This window comes from Mus caroli, unplaced genomic scaffold (assembly GCF_978045245.1).
Source record: "Mus caroli unplaced genomic scaffold, Mus_caroli_1 scaffold_11, whole genome shotgun sequence".
Taxonomy (NCBI): Eukaryota; Metazoa; Chordata; class Mammalia; order Rodentia; family Muridae; genus Mus; species Mus caroli.
The window spans coordinates 42,648,164-42,669,702 of record NW_028227266.1 but is presented as its reverse complement, the minus strand read 5'-3'; the positions used below and the strand labels follow the sequence as shown (position 1 = coordinate 42,669,702).

At 45.0% G+C, this 21,539-nt stretch overlaps 1 protein-coding gene across 2 annotated transcripts; it reads right to left on the bottom strand.

Moving 5' to 3' along the window:
- Positions 1-27: 27 nt before the first annotated feature.
- On the bottom strand, positions 28-17,718 carry Ift46 (intraflagellar transport 46). Of its 2 annotated transcripts, none has more exons than XM_021171913.3 (12): positions 17,499-17,718; positions 16,881-16,977; positions 12,323-12,399; positions 8,375-8,508; positions 6,811-6,885; positions 6,563-6,656; positions 6,157-6,285; positions 4,211-4,332; positions 3,715-3,781; positions 1,302-1,362; positions 943-1,028; positions 28-438 (listed from the first exon to the last, which is right to left on the bottom strand). In XM_021171913.3, the coding sequence occupies exons 3-12, from the start codon at positions 12,362-12,364 to the stop codon at positions 343-345; spliced, it is 906 nt and encodes a 301-aa protein (XP_021027572.1). In that variant the 5' UTR covers positions 12,365-12,399; positions 16,881-16,977; positions 17,499-17,718; the 3' UTR covers positions 28-342. The 2 variants fall into 2 exon arrangements, with proteins under 2 accessions (XP_021027572.1, XP_021027573.1); XM_021171914.3 differs by having other exon boundaries at positions 12,323-12,367.
- Between the last annotated feature and the right edge of the window lie 3,821 nt (positions 17,719-21,539).

The window sequence follows — 21,539 nt, the reverse complement described above, 5'->3', positions numbered from 1 at the left end:
GCAATGGGACAGTAATGAGCCAGAAGCCATGGGTGAAAACCAGTATGTATTCCATCACAACCTGACAGAGCAGTCTGTGTGTCTCTGGAAGCTCTGTCCCCAACCTGTGTCCTGGGGCTCTCAGAGTCCCAGTTCTTCCAACTCAGAGGCCCACAGCAGAGTGGCTACATCCTTCCTCTGGAAAGGCAACGGGAGGCAGGTGTAAACAAGGTGTGCCCTGCCCTCGAGGACAAGGCAGCAGGGTTCATGTTGCCAGAGCCCAGCTGTGGAGCAGGGAGATGTTAAGCTGCCAACAGAGACCACGTCTTCATCTAACTTTGAAGCACAGTCCCGGGAGGAGGCTCAGATGAAAGTCAGTGTCTCTGCATCCCCAGCCTGGGAGGCTGAGTTGGGTGGAGGGGTAAATGCTTTTTTGCCTTCAGCAAGAGCTTTGAAATGCTGCAAGAAAGGAGAGGACACGTTTGCAATATGCTGGCTGCTGCATTTTAACAAGGAAAACCACTTTAAAATCCCTTTAAGTTAAACTGAGTGTGCTGGCACAGACCTGTCACCCCCACAGTTGGGAGGCTGAGGCAGGAGGATCACTGTGAATCTAAAGCTAGGCTGGGCTACACTATGAGTTCCAAGTCAACTTGGACCACAGTTAGACATGTCTCAAAACAAAACAACCACTTAGTCTCTCTCCTGGGTCTGCTTCCAGGCTCACCCATTAGTTGTCCCTTTGGAAGGGACAGCAATGCGCCTATCTCCTTCAAACAAAGCCGTGCTCTATTTCCTTCCTGCTGGCACTCCCGAAGCTGCTTGTTCGCATGCGTGGGTCCTCACTGAGCTCCAGCTGAAGGCCGGCTTCTTACCTCCCCGCCCCAGCCTCCTCTGCTGCCCAGGTGAGGACAACCTTGGCAGGGCCCCGGGCCGCTGCGGTGAGCACGCCTCTTGTCTCACCTGGGAGTTCTTGAACTCTGAGTAGAGGGAAAAGAGCAGGTGGAGGGACTGAATCCGGCTCTTATAGAAAGGAATGTCCAAGATTGCTGCAACAGACAAGCATGTGCAGGGATGAAAACCAACAAGCTCTGGCCCTAGAGCCCTTCTGTTGAGGATGCCAGCCCTCTCCCAAGTGGGACATATTACTTTGGGGTTTGATACTCAGCCCCAACACCACACTAGAGGCTGTAAATGGCACAGCTGGCTTCCAGTGAAGACTGCAAACCAAGACACTACTGTGCAGGGAACAGGAAGCCCTTCCAAAGGCCTAGAACACAGATGCCAGAGGCGGGGCTGGGGAAGGTGGGGGAGGAGCTTACCACAGATCATGTCAATGTACTCAGCCAGGCTGCAATCGATCTCCACAGTGGGCAGACTCACCTGGTGGAAACATAGGATGGCCCACAGTCAAAAGGCTCAATATAGGCCCTTGAATCCCAGCACACGGGAACTAGAACTTGTAGATAAATCTCTATGAGTTCCAGGATAGCCTGGTCTAGTAAGTTTCAGACCATCTGGGGCTACATTGAGACTGTCACAAACAAACAAACAAACAAACAAAGGGACTGGGAAGATGGCTCAGCCATTAAGAATATATACTGCTGCCAGTGGGTAAAACATCTGCCTTGCAAGCCTTGTAGCCTGAGTTCAATCCCCAGAGGTGGAAGGAGAAACCAGCTCCACAAAGTTTCCTTTGTGCTACACATGTACACCACGGCAATGTCTGTGCTCACAATTATAATTAATCCTGGGGAAATGGCCGCACTACTGGACATAGTATACAGATGCAATGCAATCCCCACCAAAATTCCAATAGCATTCTTCACACAAGCAGGACAGATAGTTCTAAAATTCGTTTGTGAATTCAAGGACCACAGATAGTCAAAGTAGCCAAGGCAATCCTAAACAAAAACCACAGCCTGAGGTGTCACGTTCCCTTACCTCAAACTATACCACAGAGCCACAGTGACAAAGCAAGCACAGTACTGCCACACAAAACAGGGCAGACCAAAAGTACACCTGGCCCTAGAAAGGAAGCCGTGCAGTAACTAGAACTAGCAAAACCAAATTCACCTATAAAGAATGACACTAGGAAGGAGGGCGACACAGAGAAACCCTGTCTGTAAAAACTGGGGGGAAAAAAGACATTAGGTCCACACTTCTCACTCTCACAAAAATGAACCCAAATTCATCTCGTCAATGGCTAAGGAAAGCAAAGTTACTCTGCTTTGACCTCACACAAGTCAGGGCGACAGTGTCGAGGAGACAGATGACAACCACTGGGTGAGGGAAAAGGGGGCCTTCGTCACAGCTGATGAGGATGTAAACTGCTAAACGTAGAATGTCCATACATGCCTCAGTTCTACCCCTGCTGGGCACACACACAAAGGATGCCTGCCTCAGAGACGCTCACTCAGCCATGTCTATTGATGCTCTAGTCACAACAGCAAGGAAATGGATTCTGCCTACATGTCCACCAACAGATGAATGGATAATGAAAATGGACACCTATAGACAATGGGATTTCACCTAGCCATAAAGACAAAATTAAATTCACACAAAAACAGAAAGACAAATAGCAATATGATTGCCCACATGCGGTCTCTAGCTGTTAATATTTTTATATATGTATTTATGAGGGATAAGTGTTGGAAGAGGCTAAGAAATGAGAAAGGGGCCTTGAGAAGGGGAAAACAAGGCCTTAAGGAAGAGTGGGAAAGATGGCAATACCGATGCTATGAAAGCCGAAGGGACATAGGCTACAAATAGGGAAGCAACGACAGCAGGTAAGTCTACGCGAACGCATCATAGTGAAAGCTGTTAGTTTGTATGGTACTGAGGAAAAGGATGGAAAAAAATCTAGTTTTACTTGGGTGTGGTGGCTCATCCTGTAATCCCATCACTCAGGAGACTGAAGCAGGAGGATTGCCATGGGTTGGAGGCCAACCTGGGCTATATAGTCAGTACCAGTTTAGGATACTCAGTGAGAACCTGTCTCTAAAAGAAAAACAAAGAGTGGTCTCAAAATGTTTTCTCTTACTAGAGGACAAGAACGTAGCTCAGCTGGTAAGGAGCCTGCCTAACATAGAGGAAGCCCTCAACTGACCTCCAGGAAAGCGGTGGTTCTTAGACAGACAAAAGACAGACAGGCAGACCAAAAAAAAGATAAAATTTCAATATCTTGGCAATTAAAACTGAGACGTCAATTTCTCAGATGAACATACACATGAAAGCTGGGGACTAACCAGACACTCATCAGATAACTGTCTCCTACACACAACCCATAGCATGGCGCACAATTCACTTATGGAAATGGGTAAGAAGACACAGAATAAGATGGGTGGAGCTCATCACGTGGAGAAGAAGAGGACAGAGTGTGCTCAGAGGGCTGATACTCTGACTAGCTGGGTGGTAGAGCATTTGCCTACCACATGTGAAGTCCTGGGTTCAGTCTCCGCTACTGAGGATGGGCAGGGGGAAGAGCTGTTTAGATTTAGAGAAAATAAAAAACCAGGACAATGGTCACTGTGGCAGGGGAGAGGAGGAGGTTTCTGGAAGGCTGGCAGGATGCTGTTTACCACCGAGTGCTGGTTACATAGTATGTTCAGTTGGCAAAGTGATCAAGCTTTCTGATACGCATTCTCTCTCCATTAAAAAGTCAGAGTGCTAACAGGAAGAGGATCCCTGGGCCATGGACAGATGCCATATTATTCCTAACTCCTTCCCCCTCACCTTTCCCAGGAGCTCTTCAAACTCCGGGGACCACTCCTGCATCAGAGTGTCAATGTCGGGCATGGGCCTAAAAGTGGAGAAGAAAATATGAAGCGGACTCATTGAGCAATGACGTTAGCCACCTCTAAACCAGGTCCTCACCTGGGAGAGACCCTAGACTGGAAAACCAAATTTCCCAGGGCATGGTTTGGAGCAGCTGGCTCGGTAACCATAGCAGAGAGCTCTCATCTTTGCACCTGCAATCTGCAGCAGCTGCCAACTTTCCTATGTTACATGAAGTACGATGTAAATGTATATATATATTTTTTTTTTAGGGACCTCAGGTTGATCCAGTTTACCCCAGGTTTTGACCTTTGCTCAGGAGCAAAGGGTCACCAGTGGTGACATTTACTATAAACTACAGTGGTGAAGTCATTCTCTGCCAGGTATTGTCATGCAGGAGGCAGAGAGGCAGGAGGTCAGCCAAGACTACAGAGTGGCCTATAGCTATCGTCACCTGGTGTAGTGCACAGTTGCAGGGGGCTTGGAACGGTGTAACTCAGAGATGCTCTCAATCCAGGTGTCAATGGCTTTGGGATTCTTCTCTGCATCCTCCAGGCTCTTTACTTTCATATGTTGCTATAAAAATCAGGAGAACAATGATTAGAACATTACAATGAAACCCAAATCAACTAATAACAAACAACTGTTGGTTGTTCGGGGCTTCTGTGTGCGTGTGTGTTATTGTTTTATGTCAAGTTGACGCAAACTGACGTCATCTGAGAAGTGGGGCTACAGCTGAGGAACTGCCTCCATTAAACTGCCCTGTGGGCAAGTTTCTGGGCATTTTCTTGATTGATGATTCATAGCCCCTAGCACACTGTGGGCTATGCCACCCTTAAGCAGGTAGTCTTGGTTGTGGAAGAAAGCAGGCTGAGCAAGACAGGAAGATCAGCCAGCAAGCAGCACTCTTCCATGGCTCTGCTTCAGTTCCTGTCTTACAGTTCCTGCCTTGGCTTCTTTCACTGAATGAATTGTGACATGGGATGTGTAAGCCAAGTAAACCCTCTCCTCCTCAAGCTGTTTTTGGTCATGATGTTTATCACAGCAATAGGAAGCATACTAGGACAGTAATTTAAAACAATTAATTGGCGAAATGCTATTTGCTGGGTTTTCTCAGCACTTGGAAGGCAGAAGTAGGTAGATTTCAGTGAGTTTGAAGTCACCCTGGTCTATAGTGCGTTCCAGGCAAGCCAGGGCTACATAGACAAACCTTAGCTCAAAAAAACAGAAAAAAGAAAAGACAAAGAAAGGAAGGGAGAGGAGGGGAGGGAGGGAGGGAGGGAGGGAAGAGGAAGAAAGAGAGTTGTTAATTGGGCACACTGATGATGTACATCTGCCATCTAAATCCTAGTACTTGGGAGGTAGAGGCAAGAAGATCAAGATTAAGGCTAGCCTGGGCTACCTGAGATCTTGTCTCAAAAAATAAAGAAAACATAAAAAACCTGGTGTAGCCAGGAAGGGTGTGTGGTATCAGGGAATGCTGACCACAGTGAGATGCCATTTCCTATCTGCTTTAAATGACCAGAATTTAAAAGGCCAATCACAAGTGTGAAGTAAGGATTTGGTGAAGTTTACATTCTTATTCATTGCTGGAGAAGCTGCTACCAATTCAAAAAAACATTTTGGCAGTTCTTCAAAATGCTAGCCAGAGCAACTAAATGGCAATGTGACCCTTCCTTCCACATACATCCAAGAGAAATCTCACACATGCCACACAGACTTAGACTTGAATGTTCCAGTGACATCATTAACAGGAGTGGGAACAACTGATGGCACCAATGCACTGTGGCTTATACACAGATGGAGTGTTGCATAGTCATGAGGAGGAATGAAGGCCACTGCAATTAAGAGGAGAGGACGCTATCTATAGGGCTTCTTTCTGGAGTGATACAGGGCTGGGGCTCAGCTCAGTGCTAGGGCATCTAGCTAGCATGGAAAAGTATGGCTTTGACCCTGACTACTGCACTAACTGAAGAGAAAAGGTGAGACTACAACGCCATGAACGTCTGAAAGCCAGTGAACTGTCTAATTTAAAAGGGTAACTCAGACCTTGAGAGATGGCTTAGAGGCTAAGAGCAAGCACTGGCTGCTCTTATAGAGTACCCAGGTTCAGTTCCTAGCACCAACATGGCAGCTCACTTTTGGCTTCCATGGGCCATCCATGTGATGATACACAGACATGCATGCAAGCAAAACTCCTATACACATAATCTTAAAAAAAAAAAAAAAAAAAAGGACACATATGTGACTCTCACAGTATGTAAACTGTATCTCAATAAAGCCGTCACTAAAAACCCGGGCTGGTCTGAAGCTACACCCCCTTTAACAGGCAGTGATCAACTGAATACAAGATGGCAGTGCAGCCTCTGACTTAGGCCCTCCTTTAGACCAGTGGCTCACCGTAATATTATGCTGCTTGGAATTCTCTGTTAACCACAGCGAAAGCACAGTAGGGTCCGACTGCTTTGTCGATGGTTCATCTAACACCAAGAGGCCAAGGTGGTCAGGCTTTCCATCAGGACGTGGCACCTGGTTCAGAGAAAGGCTAAGATCACTGGACTAAGTCCTACTGAGAATGAACTCACATGATATATGAAGCACAGACATGGGACTAACTTCACGGTTAGTTAGGAGACAAACACAGAATACTGTATCACATAACACACTGAGTGGAATCTGGAGGAACTCCAAAGCACTGAGCACTATTAAGGCAGTGAATGCTCATTAGAGAAACTAGAGGAACGATTAGAATAGAGGAACTGGAACCAACCCCAGGGGACACATTTTTAGGATGTACCATCTGTACCTTTAAAAATGCATCGATATCCCCAACAGCTGGGATAAAATCAGGAATGAAAGGTTTCAGTTTGTGGTCCAGATCGATCAACTGAGGTGTGTACCTGCCAGGGGCAGTTGAGGGAAGATGGAAGCAGTCAGAAAATGTCACTTGACTGGGCTAAAAAGCCCCAAAGGAGCTTGGTGCTGCTTCAGACTTGAGAGTGTAAAGGCCCGGGCAAGGCAGGCGAGGTGTGGACAGACGGCTCTCATGCTTACCGGCTGATGTACTCAAAGAGCTCCTTGATCTCAGCCGAGACTGGCAGATGCTCGTAGTCGGCAGGATCATAAGCCCTGGGGAAGAAGACATGCAGGTCAGGGTGGCGCTCGGGGAGCACAGGCAGTAGGCCTGGTAGTCCATGTGTGATCTGACCTCAAGCCTGCCTTCTGTCCCTGCCACATCCTACCTTCCTGGTAGCCTACAAGGCAGCTTAGACAATGATTATAGTTAGCTGTCAATTACCTCTTACACTAAAGGAGAAAGCTGCAGGGAACCCATGTGCTTTTTAAAAAATATGTATGGCTGTTTTGCCTATAAGTGTGACTCTGCATTACATTTGTACCTTGTACCCAAGGAAGCCAGAAGAGTATGTCAGGTCCCCTGGGATTAGACAGATAATTTTGAGTAGCCATATGGGTGCTGGGAATTTAACCCAGGTCTTCTGTAAGAGCAGCCAGTGCTCTTAACTGCTAAACCATCTCTCCAGGCCCCACAACACAACTTTTAAAAATCTTTGAGTATGTATGCGCACATGTGTGAATAAATGTGATGTATGTACACGTGTGTGTAAGTGCACATGCCAGTGAATGCACATGGAGGTGAGAGGAAGATACAGTGTATGAGAGAATAAATATGCATACAAAGGTCAGAGACAACTTGAGGGAATTGGTTCTCTCCTTCCACCATAGGGGTCCCAAGGAATGAACTCATGTTCTCATGCTTGGAGACAGGTGCCATTGCCCTCTAGGCCATCTGACCCAACCCTTGGGTTTTTTTGGGACAGGGTCTTATATAGCTCATGCTGGCTACAGGCTTTCAATACCCTGGTTTCAGCCTCCTGAGTGTTGGGATTACAGGTCTGTGTCACCATGTCCAACATCTCTAAATCTATTTTATACATTTTTAAAAGATTTTTATTTTATATGTACGTTTGTGTGCAAGGGTGCAATCCTAAGTACATATATCCAACCTGCGGCCTCACATATCCAGGCAAACACAACCACTGAGCAAGCTATGCCCCAGCGTAAATGGATGGTGGTCTTCAGAATGTGTGCTCATCATAACCTACAGGAATGAATCATGACTCACTGTGACAGCGGGGCTGCAACACAGTAAGATCTGTTGTTGTTGTTGTTGTTTTCTTAGCGTCACCAAGAATCCGGCCTCGATATGAGGCCCTGAAGCTTTTCTCTCCTGTCCAGGAAGGACCTCAGCCTAAACTGGAAACGCTTGCACGGATGCAGTTTGCCCCACTAGATAGAAATGCTTTGGCCTATGTACAAGCACACTTCCTCTTTCCCAAACCAGGGGCTCCTTGAAAGGCAGAGGCAATGTTTTAGGTTTTCGATTTGCCAGGTCCACAAATGTCTCAGGTGGTTGAAGTGACATCACAGGACAGACGAGGCAGTGGAGCCAGAAAAGAACAAAAGCTCACAGTGCTGCGCTCCTGAGATAGGAGGGAAACCCTAAGTAGCAGGCATCAACGGGTGCTGTGATCTACTCCCAGACACGCCCCTTCCACTGCATCCTGAAGGATGTCCCCTTGGCACAGGGTCACCCTACCCTTCCAGAGGTGCTCCATGCTCCTCATCGTCATCGTCGTCATCAGAATCCGTCTCAGAGGAGTCATCGTCGTCATCATCATCATTCTCACTGAAGCCCTGCTGCGGTGTCAGCTGGGAGGGCTTCTTCTTCTCCTGGCAGGGAAGGGGATGGAAAGAGGTTACATAAAGAACAATTCAGTTCCTATGCCTGACTCTGCACTGCTCTCATAGTGCCCACAGACTCTGCCTGCCACCAAGTCACCAGAAAGGGAGCACTGTCCCCAGAGTCCTGAGAACCTTCTCCTTCGAAGCAGACCTCCATGTTCTTCAACCACAGTCACGTACTAGAAATGGTACAAATTCTATCCATCTTATGCTCAGGAACCTATTACTTGATCTTGGAAGCTACACATAAACTTCGCGCAGAAGCCTCACTCTCTAAAATTTAGAAAATGGTGGTGGGGCTAGAGAAATGGCTCATCAGTTAAGAGCACTCAGTGTCCACGTCCTGGAACTCCATTCCAGGGGACCCTTCTGGACTCTGAGGGCACCTGTACTCACACCCACATAACCACATGCCCCATTTATACATAATTAAGAGTAAAATAAATCATAGAGGGCTGGAGAGAGAGCTCAGTGGCTATGAGCACAAACTGTTCTTACAGAAGACTAGAATTTGGTTCCAAAACCCCCATCAGGTAGTTGACAACCTCCCTGCTCTAAGTCCAGCTCAGGGGATCTCATCTCTCCATGGGCATCTGCACTCATGTGCAAAGATACACACATGATTTTAAAAATTAAGTATTAAATAGATGAATATTGGAAAAAGTAACAACTCAAGACTTTTTGGGGAGTAAAGAAAGATGAAGTGGGGAAGACAAACTTTATAAGCTCATAGTACTCAAAGACTGTAGAGACTCAAAGAATGCAAGAATGCTGGGCTGGAGAGATGGCTCAGGGGTTAAGAGCACTGACTGCTCTTCCAGAGGTCCTGAGTTCAATTCCCAGCAACCACATGGTGGCTCACAACCATATGTAATGAAATCCAATGCCCTCTTGTGGTGTGCCTGAAGACAGCTACAATGTATTCATCTACATTAAATAAATAAATCTTTAAAAAAAAAAAAAAAAAAAAAGAATGCAGGGCTGGAGAGATGGCTCAGTGGTTAAGAGCACCAATCCCAGCAACCACATGGTGGCTCACAACCATCCGTAATGAGATCTGATACCCTCTTCTGGTGCATCTGAAGACAGCTACAGTGTACTTAGATATAATAATAAATAAATCTTTAAAAAAAAAGAATGCTTAGAGTAAGGTGATGAAAATATCAGCAGAATAAAGTCCACAATCAGCCCTGAGCCTGCATTCACAGCAGCAGCTCTGGAGAGTAGGGGCTTCACATGCTCGATCAGCAATACCCTCTTCATTGTGTATCTGGTCTGTCCACAGACTCCTTCCCTGTGAGTGAAAATGACTATACATTCTAGTTCAGGATAAGAGGCCCCTTTGTTCTTGACATTACAGCCTAAGTTTGAGTTTCTGGCTGGCCATGCTCCATTCTACCCTCTCAGGTCCGTGAGAGAGGGCCTGGAGGTGTCTGCACTTGCAGAGACAGTTGAGACAGGGTCCATATCTTTGCCTCTATGCTCACAGCCTGTGGCATGCCCTCCATTAGGTCATGACAGGGGGACAACTGGCCTCCTTTTACAGTAGCTTTTAGGGGCTGGAGAGATGGCTCAGCAGTTAAAAGCACTGGCTGCTCTTCCAGAGGTCCTGAGTTCACTTCCCAGCATCTGTTTCTGAGGGTTAGTAGGGAAGAAGCCTTGGGTTCAATTCCAACTGTCACATAAACTGGTAGCCCACACCTGTAATCCCTGGACTCTAGAGGCGGAAGTGGGAAGATCAGGAATTTAAAGCCAGTCTTGGTGATGTGAACTCCCAAAAAAGACCTGGTTTTGGTCATATTTTCCTCTAATAATGAATAAAAGTATATTATGACTTCTAATATCTATTCTATTTCTAACCACACAAATGTAGAGTTTATTTAGTACACTTTATTGGTATACTAGTATAATTGATAAGAACTTATCCTTGGTCACATAGGAAGCAGCTTTCATTATATTTTTATTTATTTATGGGAGGAGGGTGTGCACATGCATGTGTATGGAAAGCAGAAACAACTTGCTCTAACTCTCCTTCCTTCTAGGATGGGAGTCACAGAGATCAAATTTAGGTGGTCAGACTTGGTGTGAGCACCCTTACCTACTGAAACTTCCTGTCAGCCCAGGCAGTTTTGGCAATAGGCAACTTTTAAGAATACTGACTGTCAGACTGGCATGGTGGTACATGCTTTAATCTTAGCACTCAGGAGGCAGAGGCAGATGGAATAGATTTCTCTAAGTAAGTTTGAGGTTAGCCTAGTCTACATAGTGAGTTCCAGGCCAGCCAGAGTTTTATAGAGTCCTGTCTCAAAAACAAAAATATCGCCGGGCGTGGTGGCGCACGCCTTTAATCCCAGCACTCGGGAGGCAGAGGCAGGCGGATTTCTGAGTTCGAGGCCAACCTGGTCTACAGAGTGAGCTCCAGGACAGCCAGAGCTATAAAGAGAAACCCTGTCTCAAAAAACCAAAAAAAAAAAAAAAAAACCAAAAAACAAAAATATTGGCTGTCGAGCCAGGCAGTGGTGGTGTTCAGCTTTAATTCCAGTACTTGGGGGTTGGGGAGATGGCTCAGTGGTTAAGAGCACTGAATGCTCTTCCAGAGGTCATGAGTTCAGTTCCCAATAACCACATGGTGGCTCACAACCATCTGTAATGAGATTTGATTCCCTCTTCTGGTATGTCTAAAGACAGCTACAGTGTACTTATAATAAATAAATAAATCTTAAAAAAAAAAAAATCCCAGCACTTGGGAGACAGGGGCAGGTGGATCTCTGTGAGTTCAAGGCCAACCTGGTCCACAAAGTGAGTTCCAGGACAGCCAGGGCTATTACACAGAGAAATCCTATTTTGAAAAACAAAAATCCAAAAAATCCACACACAAATATATATAAAAAGGAAAGAAAGAAAGCAAGAAAGAAAGAAAAGAAAAGGGAAGGGAAGGGAAGGGAAGGGAAGGGAAGGGAAGGGAAGGGAAGGGAAGGGAAGAGAAGAGAAGAGAAGAGAAGAGAAGAGAAGAGAAGAGAAGAGAAGAGAAGAGAAGAGAAGGAGAGAAAAAGAAAAGAGAAAAGACATTAGAGTCACAAAATATTGGCATCACTATAAGTGCTGGGAACAAAACCCTGCCTGGGCTAATAATTCTAAACACTTGCTTAGTATATGAATTTCCAAGACTGCTTATCAAAAATATAAGTTCTGAGATAGGACCTTCGAGACTTTGGGAGGGAACTAGGAATCTATATTGCTATGTTTTACTCTTTTATTGTATGTGTATGAATGTTTTGCCTGCATGTGTGTCAATGCACAGCCTTAGTGCCCGGTGTCCAGAGAGGCCAGAGACAGCATTAGATTCCCTGGAACTGGAGTTACAGTGTGAGCTGTCATTTGTGGGCTGGGTTTTGAACCCAGGTCCTCTAGAAGAGCAAGTAGTGTTCTTAGTCATGGAGCCATCTCTCCAGCCCAAGGCATCTTATTTTTAAGAGCAAATATCCTAGTTGATTCTTATAATCAATAAAGTCTACAACACTGTCACATTTCAGATGAAACTCCTCACTAATAGCCAGCATTAATGATAGTCTGTGTCAGGGATGGGCTCACCAGAAAATGTGAAATTCTAGGTTTGATAGCTGACATCTGACAGGAAATAACAATATCAGGCTTTATTCCTGAAGATGCCATCATCTCAAGACTCTACTCTGGACTTTCCTACAGGAGCCCAAAGGTCCTCAGGCACTAGACGTTCTCACACTGACCACACCCAGAGCCAGGTCAGCGGAAGCCGAGGGTCACAGCACACGGGCACACGCACCTTATTGTCCTCCTCGTACTCGTCACTGCTGTTATCAGCCATCGTCTTGTTGGGAAGAGCGGCAGAAAAAGGAGGGCCTTAGAGGAAGAATCTTTTCATTACTTGATGTTTAAATTATTGTTTAAAAAAACAAATATGTTTACACCTTTTTATTTTTATTTAATTTACTTATTTTTGGTTTTCCTTTTTTCTCCCCCCAGTTTTTCAAGACAGAGTTTCTTTATGTAGCCCTGGCCATAATGGAATTCACTTTGTAGACCAAGCTGGCCTTGAACTCACAGAGACACACATGTAGAGGGAATCTTTTGTGCAATGTGTAGAAACATTTACCTGTCATTTTTTATTTTTTAACCCTTGGCCAATGAGCTGAGGCAAGATTAGAAGGGGAGACATCTGGCAGAGACAGAGGAATTCTAGGTAACTAGTCAGGTGCAGAAGATTTTACCCCAGAAGCAAAAGGCAGTCATATGAAACTGAGGACCAGGTAACCAGCTATGTGGCAGGACTTAGAATAAAATAAACAGGTGATTAAGATATGAGCTAGTCAGGGAATAGAGCCAAAGCTATTGGCCTAAGCATTTATTTATATATAAATCTCAGAGTTGTTATTTCTGGGAACAAAGTGGACGGGTGGAAAAATACAAGGTTACAGATGGTTTTGACTACACACACACACCAAGCAAGCATGTTTTAGTTCTACCACTAGGGAGGCAGAGGCAGATGGACCTGTAAACTCAAGACTTGGGCTACATGGTAAGACCCTGACTCAAAAATAAAATAAAATAAAATAAAGTAAAAAATAAAGCATGAGGGGAGAGCTAGGATACTGAATTCTAGTCATTGCTGTATCAACTCAAGATGCTGTTATAAGCCCGCCTCTGCGTAGCCCTGGACTAGAAGCTCCACTAACCAACTAGCTGCAACTGTGAGAACAGAGCTGGAACTGAAGCAGGGGTAAAGGGTGTGAACAGAGAAGCGACAGCTGCTGGGCTAATGGGAGGAGGGCTTGAGGGCAACTCTGTCACCTGCCAAGGTGACTTCCCCTCTCTGAGTGTCAGTATTTTCTCCTCTAAATGGGGTCAGTGACAGGACTGAGTGGCAAAGCCCACCTGGAAGGGAGTGGCTTAGAGCCTGGCAAGTAGCAGCTAGCTGTGACTTTGAATTTGAATCAGGGCATAAGAGCATTAAGAGAATCTGTAGGAGTAATAACGTTCTGAAATCAAAAGTATAACCGGATGTAAGATTAACCAGCATGAAAATGTCAGATGCAAACTAAACATTTTTGACTTAATTTTTACCCAGCCAAAAACAAGTCCACAGCTGACAAGAGCATAAACTTGTTAAGTCCCTGGACATGGTAGCTTACAGCACTCAGGAAACAGAGGCAAAAGTACTTCAAATCCAAGGCCAGCTGCACAGTGAATGTCAGGTTAGTCCGGGCTTCACAGAATAAAATCCTATTTTCATATAAACAAATAAAACCCTAACACGTTGGAGGAAAAACACCTAGTGGTTCAGTACTCAACATGCTAACTTCCACAGCACAAACACTAAAATCTGGAATGATGCAGAGATTAACACAGCCTGTGCAAGGATAGCATTGAGATTCATAGAGCATCCTGCTGTAATTTTGGGAAATAAAGTATGTATTCAAAAGTACTAAAAAGAGAATTCAGACAGACACTTGTTCACCACCAGACACAGCAGCATTGTTCATAATTGCTACAGGCAAAAACAACACCAGTGTCCATGAGATGAGAGACTTAAAAACATTGTGTATCCATACAATAGACTATTATTATTCAGCCATACAATTGAAAAAATTATGATACATGCTATAGCATAAGCAAACCTTGAAACATGTATATGTGACACAAGGCAGCCACAGAAGGACATTATGATTTTACCTAGTGTCTTAGGGTTTTACTGCTGTGAACAATGACACCACGACCAAGGCAAGTCTAATAAATGACAACATTTAATTGGGACAGGCTTCCAGGTCAGAGGTTCAGTGCATTACCAATCAAGGCAGGAACGTGGCAGCATCAAGCAGGCATGGTGCAGGAGGAGCTGAGAGTTCTACATCTTCATCTGAAGGTTGCTAAGAGAATACTCACTTCCAGGTACCAAAGAGTAGGATCTTAAAGCCACTCCCACAATGACACACCCACTCCAACAAGGCCACACCTTCAAATAGTTCCACTCCCTAGGCCAAGCATATACCAAACCATCACACCTAGGAAATGCCACCAATATGCAAATTCATAGGAGCAAAGTAGTGGTTAGTAGGGACTGGAAGGAAGAAAAGAATCAAGAAATCTTTTTTGTTGTTGTTGTTGTTTGTTTTTTGAGACAGGGTTTCTCTGTATAGCCCTGGCTATCCTGGAACTAACTTTGTAGACCAGGCTGGCCTCGAACTCAGAAATCCACCTGCCTCTGCCTCCCTAGTGCTGGTCAAGAAATCTTTTGTTTCCTTGTTTGTCTGCTGTTTCTGAGGCAGGGTCTCACTATGTAGCCCTGGCCATGCTGGAACTCACTATGTAGATCAGGTTGGCCTCAAACTCATAGAGATCCACTTGTCTCTGCCTCTCAAGTGCTGGGATTAAAGTCATGTACCACCACGCCTGGCAGTAGTTACTGTTTAATGATGAGGAAATTCTAGTAGTGTTTTGAATGAGAACCACCCCCGGAAGCTCATCTATTTGAATGTTTGGTCAGCAGCTGGTAGGGCTGTTTGGGAAAGACTAGGGAGTGTGGACTTGTTGGAGGAGATGTATCACTGGGGATGGGCTTTGAGGTTTCAAAACCCCATGCCATTCGCATTCAGCTCTCTATGCTTCATGGTTGTTGTCTAAAGATACAAACTCTCAGCTGCTCCTGCTGCCATGATTTTTCTCAGCTATCGTGTGGACTCTAATCCCCTGAAACTGTAAGCCCCAGGTAAACTTTCTCCTATAACTTGCCTTGGCCACAGCAATAGAGAAATAACTAAGGCAGTGGTGACGGTTATCATTGAAATGTAAATGTACTCAAAGCCATTTAACCTTATACACTTGAAGTGGCAAAAACAGCATTCTATACCATGTATATTTTACCACAGTAAACAAAAGTGATCCCCAACTGAGGACTCAAATCTAACGCAGGAGCAAGCCTTAATGATTCTGTAATGGCAATCTATGCTGTATCTGTGCCATGTCTCTATCCTTGCCACAGTTCAAGCCATTGCCATGGCAACCCAGCCACTGCCACAGTACTTCCACTCACCACCCCAATCTCACCTGTGTACTCTCCAATAAATTCTCCATGTGGCAGCAACAGCCTCTGGACTTCTGCATTCTGCTTGATAAGCCTCTCGCCTCCCTTCTGATCAGACCATAACACACTGCCCTCTCACCAGGCACTGGTCTTTCCTCTTGAGTCTTCCCTGGCCACAAAACGATCCCCACCCACCACCATTATGCTTTGTAGTAGTCAACCGTTTGCCTCCATCCTGCACACATGACATTCTTCATGATGACTGTCTATTCACCGGCCATCTTTCTTCTAAGATTACAAGTGTAAGGATGCAGGGATGTGTCTTTTGTTTGCCATTGTGCTAACATGGCACATAGCAAGCATTCAAACATGTTAGGTGAGCTGAGAATACTGGCGCATACCTTCACTCTCAGCAATGGGGAGGCAGAGGCAGGCACATCTCTGAGTTAGAGACCAGCCTTGTCTAGAATGAATTACAGGGCAGTCAGGACTATACAGAGAAACCCTGCCTCAAAAAAAGAAAAACAAAACAAAACAAAAAAAGGTTAGGTGAGGGCTGGGTTTGGTGACGCACACCTTTGATCCCAGCACTCGGGAGGCAGAGGCAGGTGGATTTCCGAGTTCGAGGTCAGCCTGGTCTACAAAGTGAGTTCCAGGACAGCCAGGGCTACACAGAGAAACCCTGTCTCGAGAGAAAAAAAAAAAAAAGACTAGGTGAATAAATGAATGGCTTCAAGTCTTCTGATAAAACTCTGTTGCGATTAAGGTTGGGATGGCAACTTAAGGGCAAGTCATGAAGCATCGTAATGAATTGTTAGAAACAAAAGCACAGTGAGCCAGGCTGGAGAGATGGCTCAATGATTGAGAGCACTGGCTGATCTTCCAGAGGACCCAGGGTTCAGTTCTCAGGACCCACACGGCAGCTCATTACCATGTGTAACTCCAGTTCAAGGAGATCTGACAACATCCTCTTCTGGTCTCTGAGGGCACCAGGCAGGCAGGTGGTTCACAGAAAAACATGCAAGCAAATAACATTCATACACATAAACATTTTTAAAATAATAAAAAAACCAAAACACAGTGAACCTGTGCCAGAATCCATTAACAGTAACATCAAGTTAAAAATGACAGGGGATAAGTTTGCACTCAAAGATCCCAAAATCTGATGGACTGGTTTCTCCCTCAACTAGTGAGAAAGCAAAATTAGCGCCAAGTTAAAGCAGTAGGTCAACACTTGCTAAGAGCTTGTCTGCGCCACTTGTTTTGAAAATCAGCTCCCTTTTTGTCTCTCATCTTCTCTTACCTTGATGTCCTGGGGTTGGAGTGCTAATACTGGCAACCTCTTCCGAGTCGTTAATCTCTAGACGCTCATCGTATGTCTGGTTCTCAACAATTTTGGTCTAAGCAAAAGGAGATACGATTACATAGCTCCTATCATGGCATATACATCCAGCACTCCGTGCAGAAATGCATTCACCCCCATCCAAGCTTTCCCCCAAAGGAAAGTTTCCTGACCCAAGAGCAATATTTAGCCAGCACTGGCTGAGTGCCAAGAGAACTGCAGTGGAAAACGGTATCCAACCTTTCCCAGCAGCAACCCAAAAGCTCTACTTAAGATGCCGTCGGGGAAGCACGGCATGCACAGACTGCGCACAGACAGACTGCGGCCGTCCGTCTCAGGTTTGGTCAGTTTTCGCAAAGCTGTTGAGGCTTCTGCCAGAGGTGGAGGGTATGGGAATGGGACTGGATGGTCCTGAGAGAAGGCAAATTCCAGCCTCGGCCCCATCCACTATCCTCAGAGCATCACCTCTACTTCCGCCCGTTTTGAAGATAGGATCCCACCGGGTTCTCGGAGAGTCAAGGATCCAGGGCAGTTGGTGGGGCGCAGAGAGCAAAGAACGCTGGCGGGAGCACCAATTACCTGTAGCCCCTCTGGATCCGTTTCTTCTATTTGGAAAGAACCCCAGCCGAGGACTGGGGTCTCACTCTCAGGCCCAGCCACTTCAAGGATCCCTAAGTGCAACAAGCCACCCGTTGTCAGTCGTTAGGTAAAAAGATAAATCAAAACAAAGCGAGAGGCTGAAGGAACGATCGCGAGACGTGCGCCGCCACCCCGCCCCTCTGCTGCGGCCGGTGGTGGCGGAAGCAGAGACGCGGCGCTGGGATAGAGCGGCCCGGGGCACTAGGCGGCCTTGCAGCGTACTTATCTATGGTTTCCGCAACTGAGTCAGCTGTGACATCTAGTGGCCAAAGGTGGAAGGCCAGGCTAGTGGATTTCTTTTCTCCAACTGGAAACTGTCATCTCAAAGACAAGGCTCATTTGGCCTACAGTTTCTCCTAGATAGGCCTAATCCACAATTTAGCCACTCTTCAAGGAAAAGTCCAAGGATGTTTAAAAGCCCTTTTATAGCATCTCTATGTCACGATAGCCCTTTTCCTCGCGGTACCCTATGTCACAGGAGCATACTTTCTCTTCCTTCATCTGAGATTAGGATTTATCTGTGTCCTGTGTTTTTACTTGCTAAAGAAAACTATGAGTCAGGCAAGCTGGTGCATAACTGCAATCCTAGCGCTTTGGAGGTGGAGGTAGGAGGATTAGAAGTTCAAGATCAGCCTCAGTAAGTGACTTGGTAAATTTGAGGCCAGCCTGGGCTATCGAGGTCCAGTTTCAAAACTGATAAAAATAAAATAAAATAACACAGCCGGGCGTGGGTGGCACACGCCTTTAATCCCAGCACTGAGGAGGGAAAGGCACACGGATCTCTGAATTCTAGGCCAGTCTCATCTACAAAGCGAGTTCCAGGAAAGTCATGGTTATACACAAAGAAACCCTATCTGGAGGCCACACCACCCCCAAAATAATAAAAGAAAAAAAGAAAAGAGTACTGTCTATTCTTGCAGAGGTCCTGAGTTCAATTCCCAGCACCCACATGGTGGCTCACAACCCTCTATGAGAAGGATCTGCTGCCCTCTTCTGGCCTGCAGATGTACATGCAGCAGAGCACTAACATAGTGTTCAGACCTGCCACCCCAACTCAGAAAAAGAAAAATGAGACTCAGACATGCTTCTTTAAAAAAGAAAATCGAGCCGGGCGTGGTGGCGCACGCCTTTAATCCCAGCACTCGGGAGGCAGAGGCAGGCGGATTTCTGAGTTCGAGGCCAGCCTGGTCTACAAAGTGAGTGCCAGGACAGCCAGGGCTACACAGAGAAACCCTGTCCCGAAAAACCAAAAAAAAAAAAAAAAAAAAAAAAAAAGAAAATCGATACCTAAAAATTGTACAGATTTATGGGACATTTTGTGTTGTTTCTATACACGTGTACATTACAAAATATTCAAATCCTAGCATTTCTAGATTCTCAACCTTTTAAAATAAACAACTTGATGTATGATCTTATAGATGGTTGTGAGCCAGCATGTGGATGCTGGGAATTGAACTCAGGACTTCTGGAAGAATAGACAGTATTCTTAACGGCTGAGCCATCTCTCCAACCCTTCAACTTTTCCTTTTCTTACTTGACACAATGCTCATGATGCTCATGGCCTGCATCTCACTATATGGACTTGGCCTCAAACTCATATTATCCTGCTTTTGCCTCTCAAGTGCTGCTGTTCCACATGTGTGCTGCCAACAGTTCTCATTATTTTGTGTGGGAAAAAATCAGGGTTCTTCCTTCTAGTTTTTTTTTAAATAAATATATACTAAACTATATTATGTCCTTAATAGTCAACTTTTCTATGCAACAGAACACCAGAACATGTTTCTTCCTTTTTTAAATTTTATTTTTATTTTATGTATATTTGTGTCCTGCTTGCATATATGTCTACATGAGGCTGTCAGAGTCCCTGGAACAGGAGTTAAAGAAAGCTGTGAGCTGACATGTGGATGTTGGAAATTGAACCTAGGTTCTCTAGAAGAGCAGTTAATACTCTTAATCACTGAACCATCTCTCCAGCCCTTTCTTTCTTTCTTTTTTTTTTTTTTTTTTTTTTTTGGTTTTTCGAAACAGGGTTTCTCTGTATAGCCCTGGCTGTCCTGCTGTAGACCAGGCTGGCCTCGAACTCAGAAATCTGCCTGCCTCTGCCTCCCAAGTGCTGGGATTAAAGTCGTGCGCCACCACCGCCCGGCTAATTTTTACTTTTATTTTCTGTTAGTGTTTTTCTAATTCCTAAAAAATATTGGGGCTGGAGAGATGACTCAGCAGATAAGAGTACAACCATCTGTAAATGGGATCTGATGCTCTCTCTGGCATGTCTGAAGACAATGGTAGTGTACTTACATACCTAAAATAAATAAATCGTTTTATAAAAAGATTTTATTTACTTTTATATGTATGGGTATTTTACCCCCGTGTATGTTTACGCATCATCTACAAGCCTGGTACCCTCAGAGTGAAGAAGAGGGTGTTCGATCCCTTAGAGTCGGAACTGTACATGGTTGTGAGCTGCCATGTAGGGGCTAGAAATTGAACCTTAGTCCTCTGGAACAGCAGAGGGTCCTCGTAATCCCTAAGCCTATCTCTTCAGCCCAGACTTTAAACTCGAGTTTCCTGCCTCTACTTCCCAAGTGCTGAGATCAAAAGTGTGTGTCACCAGAGCTGGCTTTTGTCCCTGATGGGTATGTGGCACATGCCTTTAATCTCAGCACTTGGGAGGCAGAGGCATGTAGATCTCTAAGTTCAATGCCAGCCTGGTTTATAGAGCAAATTCCAAGACAGCCAGGATTACACAGAATAATCCTCTCCGGGGAGACCTTTCTTTTCCTTTTTAATGTACAGAATTTCTCCAGTTTCACCCAAGCTGTTGCAGATGGCTCACCTCAATGCTTCGTAGGGGTGTATACAGTAGTTTCTTTATCCACTTGTCAGTTGGTGGACACAAGGTTGATTCTATTTTGGGGCTACTAACTAACACACACCTCTTTTGTGCTGCTTCAAGTTAAAAAGGGAATTGCCTCTAATCTTAACACTAAGGATGCAAAGGCAGACAGACCTCTGTGTGTTCAAGGCCAGCCTCATCTACATAGTGAGTTCTAGGTCAGGCAGGTATACGAAGTAAAACTGCCTCAAAAATATGTTTTTAGTAGAATTGCTATTTTCGGTTTTATCTTTGTGATGCTATGTCCATAATAACAAGTATAAATTGTTGAGCAATTACTGTGGTGGAACACTTAGCTTATACAGTCTAATTTATTTTCTATTATCTAACTCTATAAATTTATGAAGTATGTGTTCCCACCAGTTTAAAGAGAAATACCTGAGGCTTAGAGAGGTGTAGTGAGTTAACTAGCGACTAAGGCCTTGAGTACTGAAAAGGAGTTAAGCACAGGTCACTCTGATTCCTCATTTGTTTTTACTTATGTTATACAGCCTCTAAGGCTCTCCTGACCAACGACACTTGTAAACATACATTTTCTTTCTTTTTTGAGGAAGGGGAAAACCAAATCTGCAAGATTCTGCAAGAGCAATATAGGATTTTAACTGCTGAGCTATCTTTCAGGACCCTAAAACAAACAAACAAACAAAAAACCCCACCCCTTTGAAGTATACAGTTCAGGACTGGTGAGGTGGTTCAGCAGTCTAGAGTATCCGTTGCAGTTTCAGAAAGCCCCAGTTCGATTCCCAGCACCCATATCAGGCAGCGCCTGCATTCCCAGGCACATACCTGAACACACATAGGATTTAAAAATAAAATAATTACATATTAAAGATAAACCATACAGTTCAGTGGCTTTTGGGATATCTGCCTCTGGGTAATTCCATGACACTTACATTCCAAACATAATGCACTAGCCGCTATGTCCTAGTCTTCTGGAATTCCAAGAAATCAATTATATGCTTTCTATTTTCACAGATATCCCTGGTTTGGTCATTGCTAACAAATAGTGGCCTTTGCATCTGGTTCTTTTCACCTGTTTTCAAGGCTAATCTATGTTGTATGTGTCAGTATTTTATTAGTGCTTT

What these genes read in the sequence shown, in the direction of transcription:
- Ift46 (XM_021171913.3), bottom strand. Translation starts at nt 12,364, where the DNA reads ATGGCTGATAACAGCAGTGACGAGTACGAGGAGGACAATAAG. An exon ending in CATGGAGCACCTCTGGAAGG is followed by an intron (nt 6,886 to 8,374) that starts GTAGGGTGACCC and finishes CTTCTTCCCCAG; the next exon opens with GGCTTATGATCCTGCCGACT. An exon ending in CCAAGCAGCATAATATTACG is followed by an intron (nt 4,333 to 6,156) that starts GTGAGCCACTGG and finishes TGATTTTTATAG; the next exon opens with CAACATATGAAAGTAAAGAG.